The 12,556-nt window shown below is 48.9% G+C and overlaps 1 protein-coding gene across 1 annotated transcript in view; it reads right to left on the minus strand.

Moving 5' to 3' along the window:
• The window catches only part of LOC122376663, a gene marked incomplete at its 3' end in the record, with an annotated part of 40,137 nt that extends 27,817 nt beyond the window's left edge, over nt 1–12,320 (minus strand). The window contains exon 1 of the mRNA XM_043356568.1: nt 11,918–12,320. Within this exon, the coding sequence (XP_043212503.1) occupies nt 11,918–11,965 (48 nt within the window). The remainder of the gene's footprint in view (nt 1–11,917) is intronic.
• Nucleotides 12,321–12,556: the final 236 nt, after the last annotated feature.

The raw sequence follows: 12,556 nt of genomic DNA on the forward strand, positions 1-12,556 counted from the left end.
GGGCCTGCAATGGAGGGCTAGCGGCAGCGGCTGCGGCGGGGCAGGTGTCCATGTAATCATGGCCGCAAAAATGAGAGTAACGAGATTAATTCCAGCGCAAACAATGTCCAGGATGATGTAGTGGCCGCGTTAAGCCCAGGCTTACTAAGCGATTTGGCCAATGGACCAACTGTTGTGATAAGCCGAGCGGGACGAATGCTGAAACATTGCCGCGTATATGCGGTCCACCGCACGTGGCGTGTGTTACGCTGAGTTCAAAATTACCGCACACAAATGCACGCTCCAATAAGCGCGGACCATTCAATTTCAAACTACCGTAACCGAATGAGATCTTCACTAATGGAGCAGATGGTAGTCGCGTTTTTACGCTCGCTTCAGTAATCAAGTTTTTCAAACCGCAATTGAATAATCTCGTTTTTTTTTAGACAACTGATAGCCCGCGGCGAGTTTCTGCAATTCACAACTGCTCTGTGTCACATCATTTGCATCTCCCTCGCGTCATTTGCATCTCTACGGGCCATTAGCTGTCGATCTTCCCAGACACACACACAGTTCTCAGTCCTCACCACAGCCGCTGGCCACTTAGTCTCACATTCGTATGTAAATCCCGTGCTGTTCACACCCCGCATCCTCCCTTGATGGCATCTCTCGGCTCTCAGCTGGCCCAGACGACTATAACTCCCTCGCGGCGCCTACATCCATCATGCAAAGACTACCCAGCATCTGCGATGCTGGGCTCCGCATCGCGGGACCGCAGGTTGTTTGAGCAAGCACCTTTGTAAACGCAGCAAAAACGCCCGCCGCCAAACGAGAGGATGAGCCTTGCACGTGCAGACCGAAGTCGGTGTGCTACGAACTGACGTGCACGGCACCCTATTCGCCGGTCTATAGCGGTGTGCCAAATTTGAGTGCAATCGACCCGGCCGTTTTCGAGATCTGGAAGCGACACCCTGCACGTGCGCACGTGCAGCCTGGGTCCCAATTGACTTGTGCACGGCACTCTATTCGCCGGTTTCTAGCGATGTACCAAATTTAATCTGAATCGGCCCAGCCGTTTCCAAGATCTGTAAACGACCCCTACACGTGCGCACGCGCAGCTGCACCCCAACCGCGGCACATGAAAATACATACTTACTGACTTGTGCACGGCACCCTACTAACTAGCCTCTAGTGGTATGCCAAATTTGAGCTCAATCGGCCCAGCCGTTCTTGAGATCTGGAAGCGTCAGCCTGCACGTGCGCACGTGCCAAATGGGTCCCACCTGACTTGTGCACGGCACCCTACTAGCCGATCCCTAACGGTGTGCCAAGTTTCATCACAATCGGCCCGGCCGTTCTCGAGATCTGGAAGCGTCACCCTGCACGTGTGCACGTGCAATAGCACCCCAACCGTGACACATGGAAATGCATTGCCCGGTGGGTGTCTACATCCATGCCAAGTCTCAGTGCAATCGGCAAAGTAACTACAGAGTTATTAGACTTGTAACCGAACTGACACCTCTTCGTTTTGCACGTGGCACGTGCATTAGGGGTCACCCATACGTATCGAGAACAGCACACTACGTGTAAGAAAGGAAGAAGCTATCCCACACAAAAGACCGCGAGTGAATCGGTCCAGTGGTTGCAGAGATATAAGGTTTGTAAAGGCGCCCCCACGGCGGCCTACTGCTAATATTTAGCAATAATCAGTGTCGCATCCGCACACGGGAGGTATCCCCGTCACCTGTTCGTATAGTCTAATGTGGTTGGGTTCAAGTCACAGTCGAGCCCTGCTTTTTTACAACTTTTCTTAAAAACGGCACATCGTGCAGTGACGTCCTATGCATCATTGGAAAGAGCATCGAAAGTTGTATATTTTATTAACTTTTCACTTTGATACATCTGCAACGTAAAAAGTTATTAAGCAACAAAGACGCTCCCATTGACTTTCCATGTTAAACATTTTAAATTTCAAATTAACTTTATAAGAAAAAATGAGTTTTGCCAGCTTAACGAAGCATAAAGGCATGTACTATGGTCTTTCTTCTACAAGATGTATGAGTTTGGGCGAAATCTATCTCTAAAATTTTGTACAAAGATCGAATGAAAATGTCTCCGCAAAGTCTCGGCATCGCCGTCCATTGACTTAACATGGGACACAGCAAAATTCCAACTTTGACCTCGTGCAAAGACACGTTCAGAGATTCTGAGGGGTATACAGCGCACACTGGCGTGTACCCAAACGTGTTTGCCATAAAATGCTGGGAAGAAAACCACCTCCTTCTTGGCTCGTTTTCCCGTTATTGGCGATCGCGCAAAAAGTGTCCAAAACCCCATTGACTTAACATGGGGAAAATGGAATCGCACGTGCCACGCGCAAAAGACTTCTTAGCGAGTACCGACCGGTGCCATCAGGTAGATCGCCTCCGGGAACCCATACCCTGAACTTTTTACTAAGATTGAGCGATTCGTTTAGGCCCCTACCAAGTTGCCCCAATTCGCTGCCAGACTTGCAAAACATAGCCCGGACAACGACCGCTCCGGTTGTTTTTCAATAGAAAAACACAATTCTAACGAATAGTGTTTGTCTTTTTTCTTTTCAAACAACCTGCGGTTACCGAGCCGCAAGTGACCATCAGGCTACCTTAGGGCGCCCAGGGGCGTACTGGGGCGCCCAGAAGCCCGCAGAGGGCGCCCGGTCATGCAAAGACTACCGAGCCGCAAGTGACCATCAGGCTACCTTAGGGCGCCCAGGGGCGTACTGGGGCGCCCAGAAGCCCGCAGAGGGCGCCCGGAAGCCGTCGCACGTCAGCGCGGCGCCCGCGGCGCCCGCGCGTGCGTAAAATCACCATGCAACTCGCGCGCTCGCTCGCTCCTCGACGAGGGAACGTTGCAATTACGTTAGCGCTGTAATTTAGCTCCGGAGAGCGTCTGGCTGCTAATTAAATCAACCCCATAGTACGAACTGATTACGGCGTTAGGATACCTACTCGCCCACCGGGTTTCGAATGTTCTCGCTTCACAGGTGGCCCGCGTTGGGCGGACGGCGGGGCGGACGGTGGGGCGGACGGCGGACGGCGGGTGGTTTTCGGTGGGCGGGCGGCGGGTGAGTTAGGATGACTCCAGAGAGCCCCAGAGGACGGATAGTGGGGCTGGATCGCCACCTCACGTCCCGTCTGCCATATGGTGCTCAGCCCCAGCAGCTATCTGCAGCCAGCCGGGCGGCGTCCGTCGAGGTGCCAGAGGGTTTTCTGGCCGGTATCGCTCCTGGCAGGTCCATGACTGGTCGGTTTGGGGTCGGCGGACCGGCACGCGAGGTCCTGTAAAATTACTGGACCGTAGGGAACATCCACGGAGGGGTGGGTGCACGAAAAACGGCCGGGGTGGGGTGGAGTAACGGCCACCGTTAGTCAAGTGCACTCTGCCGGCGGAGAGTTTGATGAGGGAATGTGGAGAGGTCGTGGGGAATCCGTGCCCTCTGTGGGCGCGATCATGGGAAAAAAGCGCCACTCTAACGGGAAATTCCTAACGTTGGATGCCGCCGTTGGGGCCGGTTTTTATACAAAACGTCTTCGTTGGTGCTAAAATAATCGACAGAGGTGCCAAATAAAACAGTCGGCGTGCTAGAATGAATGGCTGTTTTGTGCGCGCGTGTTTGTTTGGGCGACACAATCTGTCTTTTGTGGTTAGCTGTGCGGTGGGTCCATAAAAGAAACCTCAGCGTCGTTGGGGGCGACTAATTTCGCGGTTCTTTCAGGTCGATTGGAGGCCGGCGGCTGTGGCTGGCGGCGGACCGCGCTGACGGCTCACGTTTCAGTGGTGACGACTGACGGCCGATCTTATCCCTCTCACCGACTAATCGGACCTCAATGGGGGCTCTAACCACAGCTGATTGTGACGTCACGCCGGAAACCGAGACCCAATTCGGCGCTCGTGAGGACCTGTCCAGGCCGGTGTCAGCGGCTGCCACCACGGCTCTCAGAGAATCAGAACAGGTAGTAATACTACACCCATGGACTGGAAACCTGTCGGGGGCTGTCAGGTTCCCTCAGCAGGCCTCTCTTTCCCTCGCCTCCCCTCTCTCTACTCTCCTCAGCGGTTCAGCCGAGCTTTTTTCAAACGACCCGCCGCCACCTCGGCGGCCGAGAAACCCCAAAAATGAATAATGGGGCCCCATGTGGCGGGCGGGAATAAATCAGTCGCTTGTTTCTGGGCGACATGAACCACGCCAGTGGCCCGGGGAGAATGTGCCCAGATGGCGGGACGCCCCTGATTTCCTGATAGTGATAGCGCAGGGGAGCCGGCACAGATTAGGACGCCATACAAAATCCAAGGTTTTCTCGTTGGAAAAAAACACGGCTGAAAACGTGCACAGATGGTGGAGAAGCTCCTTCCGGCTTGTCTCGGAATATTTCGTGAGTGATAGACCCTGACCTACTTTGGACGAATTTTCAAAGCCAAGATCGATAACCGATAAAGCTGTTTGGGGACAGATTATTTATTGGACCGGATATGGGATAAAGGACGAAAGAAGGACCGAAATAGGCCTCCTTCAAATACTAGCATAAACGATACAAAACGTGCTACTGGACTGAAACCACGAGGCGCGAGGAAGGTCAAATTTAAACGTTGAGCGAAGCAGGTGTAAAAAATCGGCGACTTTCACACGGTGCTCGTAGGAACTTCCCTATCTAGAGGTAACAATGATCGGAAACAGGCAATCTTCAAACGATCTCAACCGCCAATACCCCCTAAAATACTCTCTCAACTGTGTGAAAATCGGAAACACCACTTGTCCTATACCGCACACAAGATGGATAATAACACATTTTCAGCTGCCCACTGCCGACTGATTCCCTGCTTCGAGACATCCGCCTGCCTGGACCACAATATCCATCGGAAGAGACCGATTTTCTGTCTGAGCGACTGTAACAATGACTAGAACAGGTGGACTGCAGGAAGATTCCAACCGCTAACCGCCGAGCAGAGGCGGCCGGCCGAGACGGGCAAATGTATGACTTCCTTCCGGTATTTCCATTGAAAATTGAAAGGTAACGCAACGATACCCTAGGGAGGCACTATGTCGGTAGGTATGGAGCGAGAATGCTACAGGGGAGAAACCTGTCGACCGGGATTATCCTGTCAGTGAGCGGCAGAGCGGACTAGCCCCGTGGGAAACCGATCCGTCACCGCCATCAGTTTCCGGTGACTGTCAGCGCGTGACGTATTCGTTTCCGGTGCTATCAGTGCGCTGAGTGCCCCGTGGAAACTGAGATTGTGCGTGGGCCAGCGTGGGAGAGAGAGAGAGAGAGAGAGAGAGAGAGAGAGAGAGAGAGAGAGAGAGAGAGAGAGAGAGAGAGAGAGAGAGAGGTGGAAGGGAGGGAGAGGACAGACGGATGTACGGAGAGAAAGAAAGGAAGATAAATCATCAGTAGCAGTTAAATTTGCAGCTATCCTTTTATTTACTTCCAGGGCCTGTTGGGATCAGAAACGCAGAGCTTTTTTTTTGTTGATCGACATTCGTTGTAATCTCGACACTCCCGGCAAGACAGCGCTGGGAATAGTGCATCTGTTGATTGCCACATCTTCATTTGCTTTTGTCGGCTGCAATTCCACATTTGAAGACAGTGCCACCTTTCCACCATTCGTTCCCATTTTAAAATGAAAATAACCCGTTGAAACCCCAACTCGAGCGTTGTCTGGGGAACCGTTATGCCAAAGCACCGGTGCCAAGACGGTTTTCAACACACGTCATTTAGTGTGAGGCACCTCTGCGCTCCAAAGCTGCGACCGCGGCGGCGGCGGCGGCGGACAGACATGTTTTATGGCCAGCCGGGACGGAGCGAGACAGGGGTGACGGCGTTTTTACGAGCGCCCCGGGAAGCAGCGGACGCACCGGTGCCGGGGGCTGGCTCGGAGTGGAGGGGAGGTCGAACGGGTGGGTCGTTACTGCACTCTCCTCCCCTCTCCCGACCGGCCAGCCAGCCTGTGTGCCGTTAAAAACCGTAGGAGGTCTCCAATACTCTCCAAGCATTCGCCCATAGTCTCCGAGTAATTCGCGAGGGTTCGGCAGGCATGTGAAAATCAGATGACAGTATTGTATCGTTTTATGGCCGAGAGAACCGATAGAGATGTGAAGGGTAGAGTATAGCGCCCCAGGGGGCGTGACGCTTGACGTACCCCGGATGGAAACATCTGTGAAAAAGGGTGCCGAGACGCGGCGCGGCGGCGAGCGGCTTTGATCGGACCGTATTGAGTCGGACTGTTTTAACGACTGGACCAAGATGGCGTCAATGGGTTTATAGCGGAGACTGTATGCGATTACGATCAGAGGAACGATGAAAGAGGCAGACGGCTGAGTGTTTTTCTGAATTCAATTTCAGCTGCATCTGAGTGCCAGTGATTAACAAGGGTGTGATGAATAATGCGTTCAGTCTTTCAAGAATTCCACTCGAGTGTGATCCTTACGTTGTAAAATTCAAAACAACAAAGCGAGAAGCAAGTAACAAAGACGAAAACTCACAAGGAATGTTAAAAGGCGTGAAATAACAACTTAGTAATATATTCGCTTTTTAAAATTCAGGAAGCGCTAGCTCAAACAGCAAGCGTGTAAACGACGCCCACACGTCAAGATTTGGATAATTATTTTTCAAAAACTGTCAAAAACACGCGTAAAGTTTGTTTGAGTCGGCCGTGTCCGCGACACCTTCATAGGAAGGAGAGAGAATCAATACTGCACTGAAGCGTCCGTCATTTCGGGAAGTTCCAAGTTTCAGCGTTAGCCCTCAGTTGCACAGCGGGGATTTAGACGCCGTCCGATCTTTTGTCAGATGTGGACGTAGCCTAGTACGAGTTCCGAAACAGCGATATCATTGATGGAAGTAGCAAAGACGGATGCCAGACTGACTGAGGGACTTAATGTGAACCTTTTACTAGCAGTTTAATACGATTTAATGCGATTTACCGTTTCATAAGTTTTACCGAAAAATCGTTTCAGGTACAGTGGATGAAAGCTGCAATACATAAATTTTGAGTAAAGTGTGTATTTACTTGACTTCGATGCAAGTGTAGCAATCAGAAATGTAGCACTCAAGCACAAACTCAGGTGTGTAGTATTTTGATAGTAATATTTTATCATTTTGTTTTACCCTGCCCATCTTTTCATCAATGAAAGGTTATCAACTACCATTAATCCCACATTATTATTATTATTACTAAGGCATTTCAACTGAGCTTCTGTTTTATAGCCCCGTGATAAATCTGCCATTGAACGAGACGGTTGAACATCTGACAAATGTTACATGGTCTTGACGATAGATAAGTCACAGCTGGCAAATAGATCCCTCAGATACTGACCCAGATAAAGCAAATCGTTTGTGCATTAACACTCCAGCTGCACCAACCTTTTGGATGCGTAATTCTCTATAAAACGTCCCTGTATAACCGACGGCTTTGATAAGTACGTGACATATCAAATGAAGGGTTGACTGTCCTTTTACGTACAGCTGTTCGTGTTGTAAATAAAACGGAAATGATGCCAATGTTCGACAGTAGCGTTTAACAATGCCTCAAAAAGAATTACATGTCAGACTACACAGATGGTTTACTTGAATGATAGGGTAGAAATCGAGCTATGTTCATTTTAGATAACAACTCACTTTTGTCAAACCATCATTTACCGGTCGTTTACTGGGAGGATGTACATATTTGCTGCTCTTTTACAAAAGGCATGGTTTAACATTCAAACGCAGTCCCTCACTTCATCTCTATACCAGAAATTCCAGCCACACAAATACTCGACTTTTCGCTTTCAGCCACTTGAAACACCCCTCGCCCCTCACGCCTGACTACTTCCAGTTCCCATCTTGTCATCGGTTCACTGAACTTGTCCCTTTGGGTCAGTGAACTGTCCGTCCTCCCCCCCCCCCCCGCTGCAGTTCGGCTAACTTTTCACGCGGCGCGCTAAAAAGAGACCGTTACCTTTCCCGTCACCAGGCCCGCTCGTTAGGCGCCAAATTGGGCGCGGGAGGCGTCACAGCAGTCGTTTATGCAAATCACGGACTGCTAATTGGTCGATTTGCGAAATATCTCAAAGCTCATCAGCCCGCTTTGGAGTTTTATGCACCTCGGCTGGTCAATGTTTGATGTGGTAGCGGGGAGGTCCAGGAAGTAATAGGCGGGGGGGGGGGGAGGGGTGAAGGGGAGGGAGGGGTTGAGGTGTCGGCGCTTATTCATGGAAAATCAATGTTAAAAGTCTATTTACCCCGATGTGTGTTCTATTGTGATGTGCATTCGGAAGGTGAGATGCTTAGCATAAAACACGGACAGGCGGAATACGAATTGATGCTCACCTCCCAAAACACGCGTAACTTCAATGCCTTTGTTGCCGAGGCTGCCCGCTTCGAATAGCCTCAAACGATCTTCTTCCCCCATCTCCCACCCCGAATACTCCAAACAGCATCCTAACTCCCACTATATCACTGTAACTGCCCCAAACTATCCCCGCATCCCCGCTATCACAGGTATACTGTGCTCCGACCTCCCTGATCAGCGATAATGTAGTTTCAGTAATGAACAGACGCCATCTGCGTTGCCATTAACGGGCGACCATTAGCATATGATTAATGGGCGACCGAGGTCGCGCGGATGAACCATTAACAGGCGGCGACGCCGAGCTGGAGGACCAGGGTCCGGTGCGGCAACGGAAGACGATGGCCATTGAACGGGGGGGGGGGGCTGTCTGGAGGCAGAGGGAGGGGTAGGGAGGTAATGGATGGCCTATGCATTATACTGTATCGGTAGGACTACCGGATATCTGCGGTTAACGATAAATATGTGATAGAGTGAAAACGTCTATTGGTGAAGTTAGCAATGTTATTATCAATTGACATTACGAAACATAATTATAAGGATAAAGTGAATCATGACTCGAAAGTTAAACCTATTGATAACTCAACATGAAGTTGCCACACGATAATTCAGCTGTTATAATATCGCCGAAAATGTTGGTGGGGTATCGAAATTCAAAGACTATCAAATAGAGCAGACACGATTTCAAGATTACACGAGTACAATCTGAAATTACAGGATTCCTCCACATACAAAAAAAAAAACACTTAACAGGCACACAAGAATAAAACCCTAATCCCTTTCCTACCACACAGTAGAGTTCTGCACGGCTGCAATTTTCCACAGCCTAGCCGCCCCGCAGCCGTGGCTCCACAGCCACAGCCGCCCACAGCCGTGGCAAACTGTGGGCAGCCAGCCGTCAGCCGGCCGTGATGAAATGCAACCAAATAGTATATAATAAGTTGTTTTTAGTTGAAACATATAGCCAAAAGCACATTGCAATGGGCTATAGATTCTCAAGCTCATGAAGCATCATAGGCTAAGTGGTTGTGTATCTGGCTTTAGGCCGAAGGCCTGAAGCCTGATGCGCATCGCATGCCTACACAAGCCCTTGCAAGGGGTTAAGAAAGATGGGTAGGTTAGGTAAGGTAGGTACCTACATCAACAGAAAACATAAACAACGAACCAGAATAGAAGCACTAGCAGTGTAGAATAGACATCTAATGCCAAATCCTGAAGCATGGTTGTGGGACAGAACAACAGACCCTGATGCTTTTCATTATCAATGTTAGGTATGGAAAATGAAACTGAAGTTGATGGACAAACAGTGATTGTCTAGTCAAAACTCTTGCTTCTTTCTTACCCTGCATATTTTCTGGGGTGTGATATGCCAGGCTTGAAGCAACCTTCTGAGCAAGTCTCCAACTAATTTGATATGCAAGGCATCAAAACACTAGTGAGCATCCAAGAAAGAAAAACATTCATCTATTTTGATTTTTCCAAATAATGATCTTCGCTCAAATCCCCAAGGACGTGCGATTGCTCTTTCAATCAAAAATTTTACTTGAGTCAAATGACGTAAAAAGCAAAGAAGTGGCAATAAATTGTTTTGTGTCACCATAAACAGCCATAGAAATCATAATTAATCAATAATAATGCTATACAGTTAAAAATTTGCTCTCAAACAAATATCAATTATCAAATTTTTACATTTTTAGAGGAAGACGTCATTATATTAGTAAAATCAACAGCTCGCGTAAGAAATATTGTGTTCAGGGTTTTCACCGTCATGTGAATTACGTGTTCAGGGTTTCCACCATCATGTGAATTAACCGTAAATAAGGTTCATACTCACTTATAATCTAATTCCATTGGCTTCGTTGATCAGCATTTTCTGTTAGCGGTCACTCACACGCCAGTTAGAACATAAAGCGCCAGTTTTATATTATGTAATTGGACTTGCCGAAAATCCAGAAGTACATCTAAGAGTTATTTTAGATAATATTTTATGAAGCCTTTACCTGCCTTTACCTAGGCGTGATTTCTTTTTCTATTACCTGAAAGAATTATTGAACGCTCATCTTCAATAGCTGTAAGGTGCTCTCCTAATGACCAGGTAAGATTGAGATTGATTTGAGGGGGATGTGACAGCAACATGTTGCATTTTCTGAAACTGTCAAGCTATTGATGATGAAGGAACAATTGGTGCCTATAATTAGTATTCTGTACCAGAGTGCAAACTCTTCTACAGCAAATGGTAAAACCATTACAGGTTTTCAAAGGCTTCACCACTTTCAATATTGCTGGGCATCCTTTGCATGATTTTTACAGGCTAGGCTGCTTATCAGAATGTAAGATTAAGGATTTAAAATTTTATATTTGAGTACTTAAGATTGAGCTTGAAATCTCACAGCCGTGGCCACAGCCGTAGCCGTGTTCTTGGAGATATTTGCAGCCGCCCCGGCCCACAGCCGTGGGGCTGCAGCCAGCCGCGGCTGCAGCCGGCCGGTGCAGACCTCTACCACACAGTCCAAGCCCCGAACCGGGAGGAACATGCCCGTACTCCCACCCTACCCCACCCACATAGCACAGCCCTGACCCACAGGACCCCCTCCCGCCCTCTCACCGCCCACTGTCACTCTAATCCCTCGAGGGCGTCAGCAATATTCATCCATCACATCTCTCTCTTTCTCTCTCTCTCTCTCTCTCTCTCTCTCTCTCTCCTCTCTCTCTCTCTCTCTCTCTCCTCTCTCTCTCTCTCTCTCTCTCTCTCTCTCTCTCTCTCTCTCTCTCTCTCTCTCTCTCTCTCTCTCTATCTCTGCAGCCCCTCTGTCCTGTGTGACACTATCTTACCGATCGACAGCACACATTACACAGGACAGAACACTGTGCCCAAAAGCACTGCAGACACTTCAGGAAAAAAATATACGATGGCTCATACTCTCCACCAATGCAGATAGCGGTGTTATTTGAGCTCACTCGGCGCATTGGCGATTGTAAGTTGAATCAGCTCAGATGGTGGCTTGTTTCGGTAGTCTTGTTCGTTTGTGTTGCTATTGTCGTGATACTGATTTGATTCAGTAATCATGAATATAAATGTGCAGTGTGTACTGTGTAGTGTGTTTGCTTACACGCAGAAGTTTGTAAAGGAAATATTGAATGAAAGTATAGCGGCGAATGCAATGAATGTGGTTACGAGGAATCGATAAAGCGCTATCAATGTTAGGAATTGTTTGCGAATTGCGATATGATTCAGATATCAGATACGGACTGTGTCTCTGATTGCACAAGGACAGACGGGAGAGCATTGGATGAGCTTTTTACATGGTTCATAATGCATAAGTTTATGTGCTCTGCAAGAACGCGGTAACATAAGTTTTTGTCCCTTTATGCACCCATAATTATGCATAGAACGACAGAATAATAATTAGGAATGGCGTACTTCTTCAGGACGTAGGGCTGCATTTCACTCAAAACTGAAAACCACAAGCGACGAGTGCTAGTTCGGTCAGAAGTCAATTACTATGGTACTGATGTAAGCACTGGATTTCGGATCACAAAAGTATAAAAAAGAAATAGTGGAACTTACCTCAACATCTGACTTTTCGGCATCTGTAGATTTCGCAGAACTTGTCATGTTGTTAGTCCTCGCGATCTTCTGTCACCATCAATGGGGCGGCCAAATCTTCAATTTCAGCGCGGGAATTGACCCAACACTCAGTTCGTAAAATAAAACGCACAAGTCTCTCAACCCTAGCAGGGTTTTACCAAAGTCACTGTAGTTCTCGTAAGTCACTGTTTTGCAAAATTTGCAAAACAATCTTTCTGTCTCTCTGGCTATGTCCAAAAGCCTCAAAAGTCACCAGTCACTAAAGCCGAACGCTTTCTCCCACCCTCTTTCACTTCCCAGCTGAGCACCGCTAAATTTCAGCGCACTGCGCGAGCCGCACGAACTAGAACCGTTCAAACACCGCGCCGTCCGCGGCGTATCTGTTCCACGGAGGTTCCCTGGCCGGCGTAGCGCGTGCGGCCGGCGGCCGGCTGTAACGCGCTCGCTGATTGGTCGAGACGCCAGCAGCTGGCGGGCGACCGGCCAAGATTGCCCAGCGTTTAGTCCAATTACAATGCAGTTAAAGAAAATGCCACATCCATGCCGTTGCGGTGCTATCCATTAGCGTTGACGGCGCGCGTGCGGGTCGTATCTGATCAATCTGCCCGCGGCGCTTTC

The sequence above is a fragment of the Amphibalanus amphitrite genome, unplaced genomic scaffold (genome assembly GCF_019059575.1).
Source record: "Amphibalanus amphitrite isolate SeventyFive unplaced genomic scaffold, NRLGWU_Aamphi_draft 002228F_arrow, whole genome shotgun sequence".
Classification (NCBI taxonomy): domain Eukaryota; kingdom Metazoa; phylum Arthropoda; class Thecostraca; order Balanomorpha; family Balanidae; genus Amphibalanus; species Amphibalanus amphitrite.